The sequence below is a fragment of the Macaca nemestrina genome, chromosome 3, assembly GCF_043159975.1.
Source record: "Macaca nemestrina isolate mMacNem1 chromosome 3, mMacNem.hap1, whole genome shotgun sequence".
In the NCBI taxonomy this organism is placed as follows: Eukaryota; Metazoa; Chordata; class Mammalia; order Primates; family Cercopithecidae; genus Macaca; species Macaca nemestrina.
This window is the reverse complement of record NC_092127.1, coordinates 154,805,596-154,828,077: the sequence shown is the minus strand read 5'-3', so window position 1 is coordinate 154,828,077 and position 22,482 is coordinate 154,805,596. Positions and strand designations below refer to the sequence as shown.

General features: G+C 35.7%; 1 protein-coding gene across 8 annotated transcripts in view; it reads right to left on the bottom strand.

Annotated features, from left to right (window-relative positions):
• The window catches only part of LOC105487701 (ATPase phospholipid transporting 8A1), a 266,324-nt gene that overhangs the window by 184,283 nt on the left and 59,559 nt on the right, over nucleotides 1-22,482 (bottom strand). For 4 of the 8 annotated variants that reach the window (XM_011751245.3, XM_011751247.3, XM_011751242.3 and 1 more), the window contains exons 6-9: nucleotides 17,516-17,556; nucleotides 10,969-11,042; nucleotides 4,950-5,019; nucleotides 3,381-3,508 (exon numbers count right to left, since the gene is read on the bottom strand). In XM_011751245.3, coding sequence (XP_011749547.1) covers nucleotides 3,381-3,508; nucleotides 4,950-5,019; nucleotides 10,969-11,042; nucleotides 17,516-17,556 — 313 coding nt within the window. Of the gene's footprint in view, nucleotides 1-3,380; nucleotides 3,509-4,949; nucleotides 5,020-7,507; nucleotides 7,582-10,968; nucleotides 11,043-17,515; nucleotides 17,557-22,482 lie in introns of all 8 variants that reach the window. The other 4 variants (XM_011751246.3, XM_071093666.1, XM_011751243.3 and 1 more) reach the window with 1 other exon arrangement.

Sequence of the window (22,482 nt, the reverse complement as noted above, 5' to 3'; positions counted from 1 at the left end):
TCAAATATAAAGAAAATATATTTAAAAATTCTGGATAAAGAAGGAAACAATTCCACAAGAAAAGTCTACAGACAACACAGAACTTCCTTGTAAGTGGAGGCAAAGCGAGGCTGAAGTCTTCATTTCTGGTGAGCTGCTCTGGCCCAGTAGGCTTGGAAGGCTAGTAGCAGCTTGGGCCTCGGACATTCAGGAGCTACACAAATTCTACTGACACAGTTAAATCAATCCAGATGGGCAGGTAACAACAGCACTTGAATGAATCCTTAGGAAATACTATATTCCAATTTAGAGAAAGAACAAAGCAACTGCAACTCTCATTCGTTATGTACAATAGCATGCCTTTAGGACATATCTGGAAGGAAACCCCTCCAGTGTGTATCTCAAGATTAGGGGTGCATTTCAGAGTTGAAAGGGGCCTTGGGCCTAAAGTAGGTTTCCAATAACTTCTTGGGAAGCTGGACTATGCTCTGGGACACAAATGAGACAATTGTTCCTTACCCAGCCAATGGGGTATAATATGCCAACTGTCACCTCAGCATTGGTGGTGTGGATTTACTGGAATTAGATACACACTCTTCAAAAGCAAAACATATCGCTTTTCAGTTACAAGGACTCAAGAAGAATTAGTTAGTTTTCATCACAGCTGGTGTTCCAAGGCTTCTGGCATTAGACTATGACCCTCATCCTTAAAGGAAACAAAGTATACTCATTCCAAAGGGTCTCCAAGAGCTTTGGGTAATCACTGTAAACCCCAAATGTGCTACAGATACAAAGGTCTTGAAAAATCTGTTTCTACCTTTCATATGAAATACAGCATATTATATAAATTCTCTTTGTACCCTGAATCTTGGCACCATCATACGAAGTTTCTCCTTCACGGCATAGATTTGCTCAGCATCAATTTGACAGAAAACTGTTAAGACATGGAAGCTGGCCAGTTAAGAATGTCAGACTATAGAAACAATACTGGCATAAATGGCCAAGTCTATCATTAGTCTTTCACCATATGTTCACGGAACGATCACTCTGTGCAAATTTTAGAACAACATGTAATTACTTCAAGGATTACAGGAAAGCTTTTGGAGGATCTGAATGAAGATGAGAGTTCAGGGTATACTTCAAATGTCCTTTAGAATTCAAACACTCTAATCATGCAATTACAATATAATGAAAATACCAAAAACATTCTCTCAGGCTGGTGAGTTGAACTAGTATATTTAGCCAACATTTAGCCACTACAAATGCCTGGGAGATAAGGTATACCATAAAGTAGAGGAAGCAGGGAAAGAAGGGAATGGAGGAGAAAAGAGGGGAGAAGGGAAGCAGGAAAGACTTCACCTTTTCTGCCAGTTTCTGCCTCATTTCTTTGCTCTCTTTGCCACAAAACTCACTGAAAAAAAGTCCATACTTGCTATTTTCAACTCCTCTTCTTCCATTTTCTCAAACTTACTATCATCAGGCACCTGTTCTAATCAGTTTCAATGATCTCCACTTTCTAAATGTAATTATGTTAGTGGTCAGTCTCATTGTACTTGACCATCAGCAATGTCAGACTCAGTTTTGGTCCCTCTGCCTTGGTACGGTTTCTTCACTCCCTTGGTTACCATCCTATAAACTTGGTCTCCATCTCTTTCACTAGTGCCCTTGCTTTTCCCAACATAATGTTGGAGAGTCTTAGAATAGTTCTTGGGTCTCTTTGGTTTTCTGTCTATACCTTTTCATTCTCAGTGATTTCTTCCATCCTCATAGCTTTAAATATCTATGCCACCTACTTCCAAATATATCTCATGAACCCAGACTTCTGTCCCAAACTTCAGATATATATTCAACAGCCTCCTGGACATCTCTGTTTGGACCAGACAAACTTATAAATTCCAAAACTGAACTGCTGATCTTTCTTCCTCAAAATCCTCCAATGAATTCCCATTTCACTCAGAGTAACATTGTCACAATGGCCTACAAAGCCCATAGGATCTGGCCCTCTATTTTCTTTAGGCCCTTCTTCTATTACTCTCTTCGTGGATCACAGCACTGCAACCACACTGCCCTAACATTCCACAATTATTCCAGGCACTTTTCCACTTGAAGGTCATGTAATGATAGAACTAATAATTTACACTGACTACTCCTTCCATCTGGAATCATCTCCCTCCAGATAGTCAAAAGGCAAACTTCCTCACCTCCCACTCATCACTGCTCAAATGTTACCTTTTCAATGAGGCTAACTGTGACCACCCTGACAAAAAGTTGTTCCCTTCCAAAGACACCCAATCTTCCTTATGCTGTGCTAATTTTTTCCCAAAGTATTTATCACTTTCTAACATAGTATAAAATTTTCTTATTTCTCATCTTATTGTTTGTATGTTTTCCATTACCTTACTGCAACAAAGTAAGCTCACAAGGTGCTATGGTCTGAATGAACGTTTGTGTCTCCTCAAAATTCACATGTTGAAACCGAATTCCCAAAGTGGTAGTATCAGAAGGTGGGGCCTTTGGGAATGGAATTCATGCCCTTATAAAAGAGGTCTGAGGGCCTCCGCCATGTGAAGACACATACTGGGTGACACCTATGAGAAACAGGCCCCCGGCAGACACTGAATCTTCTAGTACCTTGATTTTGGACTTCCCAGTTTCCAGAACTGTGAGCAATAAATTACTGTCATTCATAAATTACCCAGTCTAAGATATTTTGTTACAACAGCCTGAACAGACTAAGGCTTAAGGCCAGGAATATTTATTTGCTTTGTTCACTGTTGCCCCCTTAACACCTGTAACTGGCTTGGCTTCTAGGTGCTTAATATGTACTGGTTGAATGAATGAGGAAAGGGGTAGAAGAGGAGAAACAAGAGAGGCAGGAAGCAGGTAACAAAAAGAGATGAGATGACTATAATCAATAACACAGGCTAGAAAGAGCATTTGAAATTTCATGGAGAAGACAATAAATTATCCAGTACAACAGACCCTTTGAAGGTAGAGTCTGAGCTCCTTGAAGCATCTCAAGATCACAGGAAAGGACCCAGGCCATGCAGATTGAATAGTTAAGCCTATAACATGAGTATTTTGGCCAAAGAAAAAGTCACAGGTAATTCTTACTCCCATTGTTTACCCACGAAACAATGTCCCAGAAGCTTGGAATATCTCTGAAAATATCCTCCTGCCAGATTGGCAGGAACTCTGGGAAGTCATCAGCCATACTACATGAATGGATAAGATTCAACATCTTCACAGAAGGACTCAGGGTAGAATATAAATGCTTAAAAAGGGTTTTGAGTACTCAAACTTAGCACACAAGAAAATAATACGTATCCAGACTTGGATGACACAGAAATACACTATGACACAATGGATTCTGTGTTTTTATGAAGACTGATTTTACATACCCATGTCCATCAAGCCTTATGTTTCCAACAAAATCGTAGAGATGTCTGTTTGGACTTTCACACTCTATTCTGCCAGAAATCCTCATCAAACTGTCAATGTCTTTGATATCTGACGTTGCTGGTAAGCCCTGTTTGGAATTTTTAAATAAGCAAAAAGTATATTAAATAAATTGTATCTGGGCAAAGAGGAGGAATTTTGAATTCATCCAAGTCTTGAGATCTAAGGGATCTCATTATTTTTATAAGCAATTCTCCCTTACTCTGTCAAATCATAATTAAGAGTTACCTTCCTCCCTGGCTTGAGCACAGGTTTTAAGCACAAGAATAGGGCACCTTTATGAGAGTTCTTAAATATGTTTAAGAGACTATAAGCTAGTCTGCAAAGATAATTTGAAGTCAGTCCCCAAAGCACCATTTGCTTCTGAAAATAAAAGTAATATTTAGCACTATACAGTCTGTCTTCAGAAACTAAAAAAGATGAAAAATAGATGGAATTTGTGTTCAAAGAAAATAGCATTGTTTCTTTTTATTCCACTGAGAAAGGAAACTCCAAAACAGGGTTTCCCTCTGGCCAACCAGAAGCAGCTGCCACTGAGCAGGGCCCTCACACAGTGGCAGTCTGGGTCCAGGCCCTCTGTGATGATCTAGCTCCAACACATCCCGACCCTCCCAAATGTCATTTTCATCCTTCATCTAGAAACCAAGGGACTTTTAGAGTCCCTTTTAAAAATTTAAAAACTTTACAGTTGTTTTTGCTTGAGATGATATGAAAAGTAAATATAGAAATGTAAACTATTCCCCAAGATGAGAGTTTTTGAACGGCAATAGAAAGCATGACTTTTTACAAAACTTTTATTTTAGGTTCAGGGGTGTACAATGGAGCTTATGTAGGTAAACTTGTGTTACGGGAGCTTCTTGTACACATTTTTTTGTTCTTTTTTTTTTTTTTTTTTGAGACGGAGTCTCACTTTGTTGCCCAGGCTGGAGTGCAGTGGCATCATCTCGGCTCACTACAACCTCTGCCTCTCGGGTTCAAGCAATTCTCCTGGCTCAGCCTCCTGAGTAGCTGGGATTACAGGTGTGTGCCACCATGTCTGGCTACTTTTTGTAGAGACAGGGTTTCACCATGTTGGTCAGGCTGGTCTCAAACTCCTGACCTCGTGATCCGCCTGCCTTGGCCTCCCAAACTATGATTACATATGTGAGCCACTGTGCCCAGCCTTGTACAGCTTTTTAACATGGCGAAGTCATATTATAATTTGAACCAGGTGAATAGGAAAAAGTTAAAACATATCAAAGCCTTAGAACTACTATTATCTGAGTGTTAGCTATTACATAATTAAAAATATTACAAATAGTATCTATGAGACAGACCACATTTACCCAGACAAATACATAGGAGTCTTCCATAATACTTAACAATACCAGTTTATAAAACATCTTCGTTGTGGTTCCATGGGAACATATTTGCAATAGGACAGATTACTTCAAGACAATAACACAAAGAAAGAAGCCTTAATTACATGTAATAAAAGAGCAGTGATTCTATATACTTGTATCAGATCTTACCTGCCTAATTTTCAAGTTTGTTTCACCATCTAAGTTGGATGTTTCAATGTAGCACATGGCTTGGGGCTCACTGTAGTTTGGAGTTGAGAAGCACAAAGATTTAGTGGGGGAAGAAAAGCATAACAACAACTTATTTAAATGCTTAGACTCACTGAAGCCTTTCATTCTAGACAAAGTAATAGTTACCTAGCTTCTTGATGATTTTCATTCTAACAGCAAGATGCTGTGAGGCAGAACCCATGCATGACAACTCATGGATTAGCTTTTCAGCCAGAAGGACCAAAAGCAATTTCCTGACAACAATCAGTAATGGTCTTCAAGATAATGCAAATGAATAGATTTGCACATATTTAAATTGTTCATCCACATAGACACAACACAGACTGTATCTGAAATGTAAAGCAGTTTTGTGTCTGGATTTATCTTTAGCTCAAAAACACCACATGAGATTTCATGCTCATGGCACACATGTAAATTGGTTAAGAAAGTGGTTGATGAGAAAATTCCAGATTGCTAGTTCTACAAACCTGCATTTACTACCCTTTAGCTATGATGAATAGGATCATATAAACCATAATATTTAAATGTTAAGGTTATTTAAAAAAAAGTAGTATGAACAAATTTTACAATGAAAGTGGATATATAGCTTTCTCCCTCTGTTTTCCACTCCTGCTCTCCTATTAAAGTTGCTTAAGAGATTCTCACAGCGGTAAAAACTAAAACTAAAATCAGTCAGCTAGGCCATATTGCTCCTTGACCTGAACCTAGAAGATACACTTCATGGGTTCCCTACCAGTGTGTCTTAGTAAAATCTGCTGTGTGGTGGCTGGCATTAGGGGTCCATGTTCTCCAGTTTTATCACACCACCACAGCCCAGACTGTCTTATCTTTCCTTTTCACATGCTGATTTGACCTGCCCAGCAACTACAGACATGTGAGTTTGTAGCCCAACTGTACAGTCTGATCCTCAATTCTAAAGAAAAGCATTCTAAAGTTAATCTCATTAATGCCTGGTTATATAACAGGCCTAATTTACTAATATCACATAAGTATTATAAATGTAATCTCTTATAAGCATGTGTACTCAAAGCTAGAAAGAAAAAAATTTACAAATTACAAACACCTGGAATTTTCTAATCAACTTCCAACCTGTACATGTGCAAAACAGACTATTCCAAGTTTCAGAAATGGGCATGTAGCTTAATTCTTTGGCCCGAAGATTTGTGAAAGTTGCTTAAACACACAGACATTAATCAAAAATATTTTACTGATTCATTTTAAAGTAGCTCTGCAAGTTCTTCAATTTACTCTATGAGCTTTCTTTCATAAAAGCTGCTACTTTTTCCGAAAATGAAGTCCTTCAATATTTATATTTTCACTCTATCACTTATTCAAAATTTTAGTTTTTAAATCACTGTCACAATAGCAATTTGGCTCTGGAAATTGCTCCAAATTTGTAATTTACTTATGTATACATTTGAAACATAGTTTATGAATTTATAAAACACATCTTCTGATAATATAGAAGCAAGATGACAAAGAAAATACTAAATGACAATGTTGATTCCATATTCTGACAATTAGAATAACATTCTAATTCTACTTTTTTTTTTTTTTCATAAAGTAACTTATCTAGGTCTTTAAATGGCTAGGAAGTTAGGAAGTTCAAATAGCTAAGTTCTATTTGAAGTTGGGCTAATAAAATATGCATCGAAATTGAGAACATTCTCAACAATCACTTAAGACAGCAGTTACTGAAGCAATTCTTAATAGTGCTGTGAAAAGGCAGCAAGAAGTCTCAGATAAGGAATCATGCTAGATCATAAATATTTCAGCAAATTATGATATCTAAAACACAAACTAGTCAAGAGAGGCAAAGCAGGCTTTTTGATTAGTAAGTGAAAAATGAAACAAGATGCATATCACAATACAGACACTAGTAGACAGCTGAAATTGATCACAGGAACGTGCACTTTGTCACTAGATACAAGTGGGAGAAAAGTTGATCGCAAAGCATGCGGTACAAAATGTGCAACATCCAGCTTTGTGCAGGGGGTCCTCTATAAACCCTATGAGCCCAAATTATAGTCACAATCGCTGGAAGGATTTTACAGAACTTACAGAAAAATTCAAAATACAAGAATAAGACATATTTATAATCTAATCAATTTTCAATGACTGTTTCATGAAAAGCTTAACATTGTTCAAAATAATATTCTGGAGAGAATAAATTAAGCCTTAGTACTTAGGCATGTTATTAAATATGAATATATATTAATGGTACATAGGAAATTAAAATCTACCTTCATTGTCATGCCTCTTAGACTCCTATTGATAACAACAGGAGTTCAATCTGCCCAGCTGAAGGACAAGAATCACTCAACATAGTATTCCAAAATCCCTTTAAAACATCTGTGAAATGTCCATCACCAAGCAGTATAAAAAGTTTGTGTTTTAAAGGAAGAGACACAGAACTCAACCATATTTGGGTGCAACTGTTCTCTGGTTTACGGTGAGGACCCACATACACGCATCCTATACGACTCAGTGGTTCTAACCTTGAGGACAGACTGATGAGATCTGCTGGGAGATGTTCCCCATTGGTCACTTTCACTATCTCCCCTACTGCCACCTACATGTCCCAGTATAAAATAATTAAAATGGCAAAAAAAAAAAAAAAATGAACAGAGAAAAAAACAAACAAATGGACAAAAGAGACAGAAAGTTCGAAATTATTATAGAAAATAATACATGTTAATAAAAACATTTAATGCCATTTTTTTCAAAACTTATTTTGATCAGGTCTGAAGCATAAGAAAACATTTAGTATTTGAGGGTTATTTATTTGCTTTTAAGCCCAATTTAAATTTTTAGTGTAAAAACTTAATTTTTAAAAGTTTACTCATAAGCTTATAAAATTAAAGCATATTTTATAGAGAACTACATTATATTCCAGATTTTTCTTTCTCAAATTTCTCAACCTCATGCCATCTACTGTATGTCCACAGTAGTCCAACCCTGACTTAGTCATTACCAAAAAAGGAAGGAAATAATGATGAAAATTATTTTTTAGGGTTGTGATAGGGTTTTGAAAAAAAAGTATACTAGTTCCCGCCCCACTTAAAAAAACAACAACTATTAAAAACGTTCTGACTCCAAAATATTTTCAAAGTTAATTGAATAACTATCTTATTAACTTTAATGCCAAGCTGCAAAGACACAGGCCTTAGGAAGTCAGAAGGCATAACTGCAGCCTTTTGAGTTACTTAGCAATTAATGCATTGTTTTGGAAGGGTAAGCCTTTGAATTCAGAGAAATTTTTTCAGAGAGGGTATGAAATAGACATGCCAAGAATATTGACTTGAATTAACAGCTTGAGTTATTTTACTCTACTTCATACTTTCTTAACACATAAATGTATTCATTATTTATTAAATGCTAAAATCTGTTTTATTTCAAAATGAAAGCCTATGAAACACAGTAACTTTCAACCATGTTCATGCTTTAATTTCAAACTACCTCACAGATGATGCACTCTTAGTAATTAAAAATTAAAGAAATTGAAAATTAAAATATTACAAACAGTTGTTTACTCTTACTGCTAAGTGGTTGCTCACTTGCAGGTGAAAATCATCATGTACTTCTTTTGACAGTGGACAGTGTAAAGATAGATTAGGTAATGACTAAGTCAGGGTTGGAATACTCCTAAAGTCAAAATTTCTCTTTCTGTTAAATGATTAAACACTACTACCTATTTCATGAGGTTAACGCAGATTCGAAGGAGCTAAGTAATGCTAAAACTCTTTGAGAAAAAAAAAAAATCCTGAAAGGTGGTATTCTGCTACTTGGATTGAAATGTCTAACAGCACAGCCTTTATTTTGAATTCTACTCAATAACAAAAAGCAACGAATCAGATAATCTTTTAAAAATATAATCTTGGAGGAAGTTAATCACTGTGGAGACCATATTAAGACACAGAAACTGTTTTGATAAACTGATATTCATAGCCACCAGTAAGTGTTTTTAATGTTTATAAAACAAGTGCTGTAAAAATGGTCTAAAGTTCAAGAAATACAAGTAGCTTTCTGGGGAGTTTCTGAAATTGGATAGAGTCAGACAGCAAAGATTTTGAAAATTTCCAACTTAAAATTAAGTATAAATTCAGGGCAGTATAGTCGACTATCTTCACATTTTTGAGCATCAAAAATAAAAATTGTATTTAATGGTTCAGTGTATATGATTCATTCTATAATTATGTCTCTAAGTGTTTAATCGGGAAAACAATACTTTCCCAAATTGTTAGAAGGTGTTACTATCATTTTGAACTTGCTTATACAGTCACGTGACAATGACAGGTGCAGCTTCTGAGGAAAGGATTGTTAGGCATTTTTGTCACTGTGCGAGCATCATAGAGGGTACCTATACAAACCTAGATGTATAGTCTATAGGCCATATGGTCTAGCAGATTGCTCCTAGGCTACAAACCTGTACAGCATGTTACTGTACGGAATAATGTAAAGAAACAGTGACACAATAGTGAGTATTTGTGCAATAGGAGTTTTTCTGCTTCATTATAATCTTATGGGACCACCGTTGTGTATGTGTTTCGTAACTGACCGAAATGCTGTTATACAGCACACGACTGTAAAACATTCAGACGGCCAACTGTCCAATACATTCATCACATTTTTACTTAGTAAAACTGAATGGACACCATTCTGTAGGGTACTCTTAAAGCTTATCAATGTAAACAAAAAGAATTGGGGAATATTAGAATTTGATCATTTAATCCATCTTAATATAAAAGATGTGAAACCAAGGCATGAGAGATTAAGCAGTTGGTTCAAAATCACCAACTCAGAATAAGAATCCTGGCTTTTCACTCCCTAAGGAGAGCTCTCTCTAGATACTACCTAGAACCTGAGACAATGACAATAAGCTCTCCCTCAAGCTAATTCTCAAGACGCCAAGAATGGATGGTTAGCTTCACTCAGTTTTAGAGATTTATCCTGATAAAGTTACAAGCAAAGGAAACTAAGAACAGAAAGGGTGATTGGAAAACATCTATATCAATTTTTCTGAAAACAAAAACCTATAGGTACATGGCACAAAAAGATATAGAAATATAACTACCTGCAGTTACTTTAATTGGTTATAGACTTACTTCTATAAATATCTAGATTACTTTTACTGGTTCAGCTAAGTTTCACTAACTTGTCATGAATTGAATCACTTTAAATGATGACCTGATTAAATAGATTTTGAAAAAAGGACACCATCCATATTCATATGTGGATTTACAAATAAAACTGTCCAAGGAAATGATGATAAACAACCTCTAAAATATTAAAAACAATTTTTCTTAATTTAAAATAGGACTAGTTTATAGTTTTTAAACCTAAAACCATTTGAAAGTCACATTCTTTAAAGGGTAACAGTGCCATATGAATACTAATTCATACTGAATACTAATTCATGACTAAAATATGAGTAAAATGAAAATTTATATTAAGTAACTGAAAGAACTTAAAAGAAAGAGCAAAGTACTTTTCTGTTGGAAGAGTATGGCATTTCAAAAGTCATGATGGCAAAAAGAATCATTCATCCATTTTTTGGTACCATTCCATCACAATAATCAAGAAACTTTGCAGGGATTTATGATGAACAAGGATTGAAAGATAAAAATATCAATAGAACTCAATCCATGTATGATATAAAATAAATGACAGGAAATCTTAAAAGAATTACGATCCCCACAAAAGGATCTGGATAGATTCAGAGGGAGAGTAGACTCTTAATTATATTTGAATGATAAAGTATAGTACCTATCACTTATTCTATATGGCAAACATGAAAGAGCCCTTTAAGTCCAATCAATTTTTTAAATGTTTAAATAAAAATTATTAGAGAGGTTTTAAATTCTTCGTTTATTCCTTATTTCCTTGGAGAAATCACAAGGTCAATGCAGGGTAGAGAAACCATCCTCTACACTGTTTGAGCATCAGTAGGCATCTCTACCTTGATGAGAGAAGTACAGTGTCAGCAGGTATATACTCTTTGCCTTTTATTACAACTATATCTCCAACATTTACCTGAAAGAAAACTGGGAATTGGTTAATTATCTGCATTGAAAGATAGTTACAAATATACAACCCATTGTAAAAAGCACAGAATACAGTAAAAATGGTTATTGGCAAACAAGAACCTCTTATCCTCATAAAATGGAAGACAATTATCTAGGAGTGAGACCAGGGTTGGAGGAATCCTTTTAAAAAATGGACATTATATATGGGATATATAACTTATCTTGATAAAATCAATCTATTCTATCCACTTAATTGACATCTCAACTTCTCATATCCTCTCTTTGACATAAAAACATAAAGGAGGAATTTACCAATATAAATCTTTATCCTATTGAAGGATATCCCAATGCAACTGGAGACGCTATTATATATAACTGCTCCTCACAATAATGCTTGTGAAACTAGTATTGCTTATAACTCATCCTCTGGAGAGAAAGAAAATGAGTCTGAGATTCTGAGATTTTTGCTTAAGATGATGGGGAGTTGAAGAGCTTAGACTCAAATCCACAACTGACTGTCTGCAAATCCTGATTTTGCATAATTTTGTGAAACTATCAATGCATTTTAAATTAAAAGTTAATCTCTTCATTTTACTACCTCTTAGCATTTTTCTGAGCCCAGCATAAAGACAAAGACATACTATGTTCAAAAACTGTTAGCAATAATTTAAGTGACATATGTGTCACATAGCTTTTGGCAAACAATACAATAACTAAGCAGCAACTTGGTTTAACTGAGTTGACCAAGTTACACTGTTAGCCGCTCCCCTTACATCATGAAAGTTGACCTCTTGGCTGAGCGCGGTGGCTCAGGCCTGTAATTCCAGCACTTTGGAAGGCCGAGGCGGGCGGATCACAAGGTCAGAAGATCAAGATCATCCTGACTAACACAGTGAAACCCCGCCTCTACTAAAAATACAAAAAATGAGCCGGGCATGGTGGCAGACACCTGTAGTCCCAGCTACTGGGGAGGCTGAGGCAGGAGAATGGCGTGAACCCAGGAGGCGGAGCTTGCAGTGAGCCCAGATAGCGCCACTGCACTCCAGCCTGGGCAACATGGCGAGACTCCATCTCAAAAAAAAAAAAAAAAAGAAAGTTGACCTCTTAGTAGTCAAATGAGCTTAAACATGAATTTCAATACGTAATAGATGGAAAAAAAAGACTTTTTAAATTAAAGCCTGTTTGTTCTTCCCCCTCCCTACTTTTCCTTGAACTCTAAAATAACACTACTGAGGGTAAGAACAGAATAGTGTCCTTTGTGGGAATCATAATAAGAAATTACTGCAGAGGCAGCCCACTGCGGTCTATTATTTACCAAAAGAAGAGGTTAGGAAAGGTTGGGGCAGGGGTATTGTCTTTTCATTTATGACATGTATGTTTAGTGTCCAAGTACAGAAGTTCTGGGTCTCTTGATTCAAAAAATAATTCAGCTGAAATCTGAAATTCGGACTAGCTGAAACTGGCAAATTACCAGGGATCTCGGAATCCAACACCCCCTACCTCAAAAAAGGGCAAAGAGGAAAAATTAAAAACTGCAAGTATAAATGTAAACTGGTCCTTAATGTGCTGTGATAATACTGTGATTACTCACTGACAGAAAGATAATAAAATGTAAATTCTCTGTAATCATGACACTTAGAATGCATCCAGGTTACCATTTAATTGTTCTTTAATCACCTCCTGTGTGTTAATGTTTCTTCTTAAATTCAACTATGTGCTTCAGAAAACCAGAATCATACCCTCTACACTATCATGTTAGAGTCTAACAGTCAGATTTAAATCCCTAATTGATTGTGCCGCTTTCCAACATCTTTACTCATTGTAAGACAAAAGAAGGGCTTGTGGTTATTAAACTCAATAAAATAGTAACAATTTATATGGTGCCCCAGTGGCCTGGGAAAACCATGGGCTTACTAAATGCTGAAGTTCTTACTAAAGCATGCTAAATCAATGAATGTTGAAGTTCTTTACTGTAAGGAAGGCAGGGAACTTAACTCCTTAGGATGCCTATGTTTAAGATCAATTTCTCAAAAGACATCCAAACACCTGTCTTTCCTTTTGGGTTCTGAGCTCCTAATACAGCATTCCCCTTCCAGTCTAGTGTGTGCATAAGACGAACCAAGAGAAGAAAAAGTCAAGATGACAAAAATGCTTTGATCATATATATTCTAATCGGAGGAATGTCATGATAAAGCAGTTTTAGTCCCCAAAATGCCAAAGTTAAGGAAATGTTTAGGGCTTTCAGTCCACTACCTACAGCCTTCTGAAGTCACTGATATTAGCAACATTGAGGATTATGTAAAATAGTAAGATTATCAGACTGCAACAGCCTTATTTAAAAATCCAACTATTGGCTGGGCGCGGTGGCTCACACCTGTAATCCCAGTAGTTCGGGAGGCCAAGGCAGGTGGATCACCTGAGGTCGGGAGTTCAAGACCAGCCTGGCCAACATGGTGAAACCCCGTCTCTACCAAAAATACAAAAATTAGCTGGGCATGGTGGCGGGTGCCTGTAATCCCAGCTACTCAGGAGGCTGAGGCAGGAGAATCGTTTGAACCCAGGAGGCAGAGGTTGCAGTGAGTCGAGATCACGCCACTGCACTCCGGCCTGGGCAACAGAGCGAGACTCCGTCTCAAAAAAAAAAAAAAAAAAAAAAAAAAAAAAAAAAAAGAAAGAAAAAAGAAAAAATACATACATATTGTGGTGGAAGCTTCATGCATTAAAGTGGCTTTACAAAGTAACTTTTACACATGCATTCAGCCCACCATGTCATGCTTCCCTAATAAGTCAGAAGAATATGTTGATTCCAAGATTCTTCTGCTAAATTATCCACCTGCATACATCTCAAAAACCTGTGAACAGTGTTAGCTGCACCTCATTGTAAAGAAATAATCTGTGGCGAGAGCAATGAAACCAGCAGCTTACAGTTCAGGCAGGAGTCACAATGTAGTTTCGTGTAGGGCTTTGTGATTACAATACTTTCTTTTAACACTATGTATCTGCAAGCTAACCTTTTGCAACAGGTTTCAGGGCAGTAACTGGAGAGAGAAACCATTAACACCTCAGAGCTGCCGTCTGCCCAGCTGTGAATGATTAGATGTACGCTAGGCAAATTTGTAGCTCCTTTGAGGGCCATTGAAGAGCAACCACAGCAGCCACACATTTAGAAAGGCAGAGAAAGAGCCCTGAAGTAAAACCCATTTACACTAAGGTCTATCATATCACCTTGGCATGCAGATGACACTCTTGGTTCTGGTTTATTGATTTTATTTTTAATCGCACAAAATATCATATAAGCCAAAGAAAAGACTCGCCTCACAATCTTGTTATCCCAACAAGTAAGGCTGCTTTTGTGCCTGTTCACTTGTACAATGAACAATTTACAAAGCCAGTATTTCAGGGTACACAGTACTATTTTTTTTCACCTATGATTATATCTTATGATACATGAACCCTGATTTGTCTTGCTTGGTGCTTTAAGCTCACTGTTTGGCATATGCACTCAATAAATACTTGTCAAAGGAATAATTTTTTCTGTGTTGCTATACCATGTGACATTCCAGATTTTACTTGTCACAAAATATGAGTATGCCATAATTTATAAAACCTTCCCTATTGTTGCATTTCCATATATTCTAGTTTTTTGCTATTGTAAGTAAATAATGCTACAATAAACATTTTTATACAAGTGGAGATATTCTCCAACTTTATGATTCTTTTCTTGGGATAAATTTCCAGAATCCCCTTTTTACAGTTCTCAATATAAATAGCCAAACTGCTCGTTCACAATAGGATGTAAATAATATATTTCATAAAAATAAAAAATCTGAAATACAAGTTTGTTTTCATTTATTGAATAGGTAGCAAATGAAACTTCAAGATGGTTTAAATTTGCAACTTTTATTAGGTTGAATATTATACTGAGTCTGATTATCATATTTCTGGTTTACTGTCAAGTTTTCTTTTTTATATAACAGTGATCTTAATCATTTGTCCTATTTGGTGCAAATATTTCACATAGCCTGCCTACTTATTTGTGGCAGTTTTGGTTGTGTATTAGTTTTAAAATTTATATAACCTAATTCTATAGATTTTGAGATATTGTTCCTCTTCAAATATTAAAGCCTTTATTCTATTTGTATGTTTTCTAAAAACAATGTTTTAACATTTAACTCTTTTAGTCAGTTAAAATTTATTTTAGCATAGGTTGTGACTTAGTTATAAACTAAATATTCAAATACTATTTCTTAAAATTGCTAATCTGTGACAGCATAATTCTTTAAAAAATAATTTTTGCCTTTTCAAATATTAAACAGGCTTTATTTCAGGGCACTATATTTTATTCTACACTATTTAAATCTGCTCCATGTTATTCTACTCATCAATGTCTATTTTTGCAAACAATCCATAGTATTTTAATAACTTTTGCTTTCCATTTCACCTGTAGTTAATCTTAGCACACTGTTCATTTTTCCAACATATATTCTACTTTCTTAACTGTTTATTTTGGCAAATCAGATGAAAAATTTAGTCAATTCTTGAGGAAAATATAATAATTTCCCTGGGATTATATTACTTCATAATTTGGAATAAGTGATATTTCACTTTTAATTTTTCTGGGAATATGACATATTTGTAAATTTGTATGAATCTTGAATATCAAAGTTTGGATGCTTTCTTTACAAAGGTCATACACATATGTTAAATTTAGTTGCAGGTATCCCATAAGGCCACTGGGAATGAGACCTCTTCCTCACTTTAGTTTCAAACTTGATGCTGCCAACTTAAAGAGTGATGTTAATTTTTGAATATTTTCATGATTTCATCACTGAACCAACTTTTAGTGATTCTAATTAGTTCTATAATTCTAATTATTAAATAACTTCAGCTCTTTTGGGCTGGATGACTTTGGCAACACTTTAAACTCTGTCTTTATCTCAAAATGGGATGCCCAGGTTAGGGTGCCATTGACCTGTGAGATGACTGAAAATGCTATTATTATGGGTACTCCTGGCTGGTGATTTGTCTGTCAAAAATAGGAAGAGTAAGAGTTACAATAATCCAGGTAGGTTAGCATAATCTTGAAATAAAGATTGTTTATTAGGAAAATAAGACATTTTAAAGGTTTAGAGTGAAGTAGTACATTATTATCTCCCGACTTTCTATTTTCTGAGCAAGCAGCCTAGGTTATTTACTAGCATGCATATTTACGTTAACTACACTAACAACCCTAGGTAAAATAATATTTATAATAAAATTAAACTTATTATACTTGATTATATCCTACCTGATTATATCCTACCTATCTTCTTTCTAAAATGTTTAAATTCACAGGTGCCAGAAAAGAGTAGAAAATAAACTTATTTTGAAATTGCTTTTAGCATTTTTGTTTATTTTGTTATTCTGAAAAAGAGATTCCTGTCACAGAAATAAAGAAAGCACACCAACGTATTTTCCTGTTTGTTGCTCTCATGTCGAAAACCAAAGAAAAAATAGCGGTCAATTTTCAACTATATGAAAGGGGAGATGTCAGTCTCTATTCTAGCCACTGATGGAAAATCAACAGAAATTTAATTAATTTTTGATTGGGGGGTACAAGGTATCCCCTGCAGAAATAAAAGATGACCATGACAAGGTAGAATCAAGAGCATGGACTTCAACCAGCTGGGAAGTACTGAAGTGCAAATAAACCATTGGTTACACTTCGATTGTCCTAGCAAGATATTGTCCTGTGAGATACACCTCTAGTGTCCTGGTAATCTCAGGAAATAAAGTGCCCTAAGATGGGCAGCGCAGCCTCCAAAAAGTCTTTTACCAAGTCACCAAAGCTATTCATTTGCGGATGACTAGATTTTAAATCTTCTTCCAGAACTAAGGGAGAACGAACAAAAATTGCTTACCTTTTGAAAGGGAAGGCTGAAAATAATAAACACCTGAATAACATTTGTTAAATTATGACTTAACCTACTAACTGCCATGTTAGAGGTCCTATAAACAAATTAACCTTTGATGTTATATAACTGATTTCATTAGAAAACAATGTTTAATTTGTAAGATTTTTGTTTTAAAGGAATCAGTGGTAAGCAAATGTAATTAGTCTCACTATATGAATTTGAAGTAAAATATGCAGAAGTAAAATATCAGAACTCAAATTCTTATTTTTACTTGGACAGTAGATGATTAAAGCAAAAAATTACAACACAAAACAGGTCATGCTTAAATAAAATCTATGAAAACAGTACTCAAAATATACTATGAAGAAAACAAAAAGTTCTGATATTTTTCAAAGTAAGTCTTTCTATAATATAGCAGAAATATTAAATGAGTGTGACTGAAGACTCCATGTATGTTTATATTACTAAATAGCTTTTATATTAGTAAAATTCTTGACATTTACTTATATTATACAAAATATTATATCTACTAGAGTACACCGCTATGCATTTCTTCTCCTGGAACAAAAGAAAAATCAATGCATACCTTTTCCCAGTGGACAATTTCCCAAGCACCATTTCTCAAAACTGGAAAGAGAAAAGGTGACATTTTAAAGAAAATTTTTTACTGTGAAAAGGCCGTTTCTGATGAAATAATCATTTTAAACAAATATCTTCAGTCAAAATAACTAGTAGCAATTTTTATAGGCTAAAAATCTAATTTTGATAGCAAGAATATGTAAAATTACACAAGAATTAGAAACAACCAACGTATATTTTAGATCCCACAATAACATATCTATAACAGAGAGCAATCTCATTGGTGTTACCAAGGGCTTTCTTTAGCATAGTCCCAGAGGAACTATGGGGCTCAGCTGGGGCTCAGCTGGAGAAGAAAGCCACAAAAATGGTGTGAAAAAGGAAGTGACAAGCTTAAAAACATTTCAGATGCTACAAGAGTAGCAATGTTTAAAAAGAAGAATCACAAGCACAGAGTAACAGATTTCTAATAGTTTAGTAAAAATTTAACACATAAAGCCAACATAGAATTTGCACCTTTAGGTTTATAGTAATGCAAAAAACAACCTAATTTTTTTCTTTTTTTTTTTTTTTTTTTGAGATGGAGTTTCACCCTGTCACCCAGGCTGGAGTGCAATGGCGCAGTCTTGGCTCACTGCAACCTCTACTTCCCAGGTTCAAGCCATTCTCCTGCCTCAGCCTCCCAGGCAGCTGGGACTACAGGCATGCGCCACCATACATGGCTAATTTTTGTATTTTTAGTAGAGACAGCATTTCACCATGTTGGCCAGGCTGGTCTTGAACTCCTGACCTCAAGTGATCTGCCTGCCTTAGCCTCCCAAAGTGCTTGGATTACAGGCGTGAGCCACTGCGCCTGGCCCTAAAAATCCAAATTTTCTATATTTGCTTTTTTGGGGAAAAAAAAAAAAAAAGTAAAAGAATTAAATAATGATGGGGGGTAGGTATTTCTTAGGGTTTTGCTACTGCTTCACATCAGTAGGGTTACCCAGTATACATTTTTTTTCCTGTGATGTTATCTATAACACTGAGTATGCTAATAAACACCAAAAAATAAAAATAAAAATAAAACAGGATAAGAGAGTATGTGAGGTAGCAAGCACAGCACTTAGTACTTAGGGAGAGAAATATGTCAAGGTCCATCAACAAATTATCCAGATATAAATTCCATGAGGGAAAAGCATTTAATATTTGTTTTAATATTACATTCCCTGGAAATAGCACAGTACCTGGCACACAGTAGCTACTCAGTAAATATTTGCAAAATGAATAATTCATAGGTACAAAAACATTTGATTCAGTTTCTTTTGATGTTGGGATAGATGAAGGCTGATCCCTCTAAAAGTATCACAATAATAATACCCAAAATGTTAAATAGCAAATTTAATATTAATTACAAACAAAAATGTTTTGAAATCAGTGTCACAAGATAAATTATTTAAATTAAAATATTATCTTTTTGTGTCTCTAAATTCCCTGAACATATGCATTGTGTCTTAACCATTTTTTATTTCTTGTACCTGCAGCACTTTTGGTATATAGAATATTCAGATGCTTATAAAACGAATGAATACTTCACAGTGCATTTTGGTGAATCAATTTTGTTAATTTTAAAAAAATAATAATTTCAAGCTAAATAGCTAAAATAAAGTATTTCCAGTATAATATCTTAACTGTATAAGTTAAAGTGCCAATTTTTACAGTACTTAAACAGGTATGGACCAAGAATCTAAAGCACAGGCACCTTAAATTGATCACTATCCGGAAACAAAACTCTAATGCCTGCAGAGCTCACCCAAACTGATCCCAGGAGTAAATCCCCTGCTCCATGTTGATCATGGAGCAGTAGGGGTTTGGAGCTTCTGACCCGGAGTCAAAAGAGCCTCTGGTAGAAAAGCAAGAGGTGCTGTCTCTGCCAGAGTCCAACAGTATGTTCCTAAAAATCAGTCCTAACAAAGCATAAAGAATAAATGAGGGCCGGGCGCGGTAGCACACGCCTGTAATCCCAGCACTTTGGGAGGCTGAGGTGAGTGGATTACCTGAGGTCAAGCGTTCGAGACCAGCCTGACCAACATGGTGAAACCTGTCTCTACTAAAAAATACCAAAAAAATTAGCCAGGCATGGTGGTGCACACCTGTAGTCCCAGCTACTCAGGAGGTTGAGGCAGGAGAATGACTTGCACCTGGGAGGGGGAGATTGCAGGGAGCCAAGATCATGCCACTTCACTCCAGCCTGGGCGACAGGGTGAGACTCCGTCTCAAAAAAAAAAATAAATTAATAAAAAAATAAATGAGAGCACACTCCCCTTTAATCATGTAACCCAGTGGCTACAATATAATGAGAGAGATGGTAACAAAAAGAGATGGTAAAGTCCTGTTCCAATCAACTACACCCAAGATCAACTGACAGAATGACTGGGCTATAAGTTTGCATAAATTTAGAAAAAACTGGTCAATAGTGTCTAGAGCTCTTTATTGCCATTTACTTCCTTCTGATCCTATCTCATATTAGTAATTCTCCCAGTTGTAATACTTAGTTTTTAAAAAAACTATCAGTGTCCAATATTTCTAAAATCAAGATATTTGACATGACGAGTAAGACTTCAGATTAGACAGGATGAATAAGCTCCGGAGAACACACTATCTTCCTAGAATTTGATTTGGGTCTCAAGTCTTCCAATTCATGGACAAGTATCTTTCTCTATTTATTTACATCTTAAATTTTCTTAGATATGTTTTCTAGTTTTCTGTGAATGGGTCTTTCACTAGATTTAATTCTTGATATTTTATTTTTTTTCTTAATATCGTGAGGGTTACCTTTTATTCTATTTTCCAGTTGTTGGCAGTATTTAGAAATGCACTAAATTTCTGTACAATGAATGACCTTATCATCCTGTAATTTTGTAACATTCACCTATTAGTCTGGGTATAGTTTTTTTTTAACCTTTGTTTTGTTGTTTCTGTAGCAATGCTTTTGAAGCGACTTAATTTCTCTTTGTTAACAATGCTGCATTATGATTTTTTGGCAGTTTTATTATGCTCATATGTCTCCCTGTTTAGCCCTTTTTAAAACTCTTCCAGAAAAATGCCTTTGAAAATCTGGAATAATTTTTACTACTAAAAACATCCTGTTGATTTTTGATTTTGTGCCTCAAGCATCTCAAAATCTGCCAATATTTTAAAATCTTCTCTACCATCATCATATCAGCACCCCTAGTTCCAGGAACCACCCCCTCCCAACTGGATGTCTTTATTAGCCTCAGGCTAGTTTCCTGCATTCATTCTTAATCTCTTTCAAATTCAGTTTCTACAGTGTAGCTATAAGTATCTATGATGATTTTACATAAATGTAATAATTACATATTATGTATCAGTCCATACACACAAACTTGGGTCAACCCTTGCTCAGAACTCTTCAATTGGCTTCCCTAGGCTCAAAAAATAAATCCAAACATCTACAAGGCCTTTCATGAAGCAGCTCTTGCTCTTTCCCATCATTACTTCTTGCCACTCCGAACACGCCCTCCTTATGCCCTCTGTAGTGAGTGCACCATGCTCTCTGCTGTCTCAAATCCCTTGCACATGTTTCCATGCCTAGAATTCTCTTTCCCTCCATCCTTAGCTAGTTAACTTGTACACACACCTTGTAGATCTCAGCTTTAACAGCACTTTTTCAGGGGGCATTGTGTTGACACCCAGTCCTTCCTCCTCACCCCCAAATCTAAATGAGCTCCATGCACTTTTCCTTTAGAGCACTTATCACAGCATCACAGTTTTACTGTATACTTAATTAAATAGGATTATTTAAGGGCTGTCTCTTCCCCCAGATTGTAAGATCCATGACAAGAGAAACCTTCTCTATTGTACTCACTCTTACTGTTCCAGTGTTATCACACAGCACACACCGACATAAAGGTGCTCAGTAAGTACTAGCTGGGTGGAATGCTGGATCCACTAATATTCTTATGTGTTATGGGATCATATGAGACCACTGTAACAGTTATAAATTTACTAAAGATACAACTCCACTACCTAGTAGGGTTCATGTTAAAAATAACACACACAGGACATTTAATAAATAGTTATATAGGAAAATACTTCGGCAGTTCCTCAAAAAGTTAAGCACAGTTACTACAGACCCAGAAATTCTACTACTAGGTATATACCCAAGTGAATGGAAAACGTACGTTCACACAAAACTTGTATATGAATGTTCACCGAAACATTATTCATAATAGCCAAAGAGTAGAAGCAACCCAAATGTCTATCAACAGATGAATCAATAAACAAAATGTGGTATAGCCATTAAACGGAATGTTATTCTGCCATAAAAAGAATTTAAGTACAGATACGACGACGTGACTGAATCTTGGAGACATGCTAAGTGAAAGAACCCAGACACAAAGGGCCACGTACTGTATGATCCCATGTACATAAGATGCCAAGAACAGACAAATCCACAGAGACAAAAGGTAGGTTAGTGATTGCAAGGGACTCAAGGAAGAAAGAAAGACTGCTTACATGTATAGGGTTACTTTTTGGATTGATGAAAATGTTCTAGAATTAAGGTTGCGGTGATCGGTGCATAACCTTGTGAATGCACTAAACACCACTGAACTGTATCCTTCAACATGGTGAATTATATGGTATGTGAACTATAACTGAATTAAAAAATAGCTATATAAAAAGATGCCAATGAACTATTTTAACATTTGCTTAAAATAGACATCTCAGTTTTATAAGTGACTGAACTGATTTTCAGTGCAAGCAGTTAGAAATGGTTATGTAACCTTCAGAGGCAGTAACACAAACTGTTCTCTGGTATCAGCTCAGGGCCACCCCTTCCAGCTCTGTAATTTAATCTAGCCCTCCTCAATATGCTGCGACTTTGCAGATGTTTGTTAGTTCACATGTAAAAATAGCCTTGATCCACTTTGTTGGGTTCCATTTAACACATGGGAAGTGTCACAACAGGCT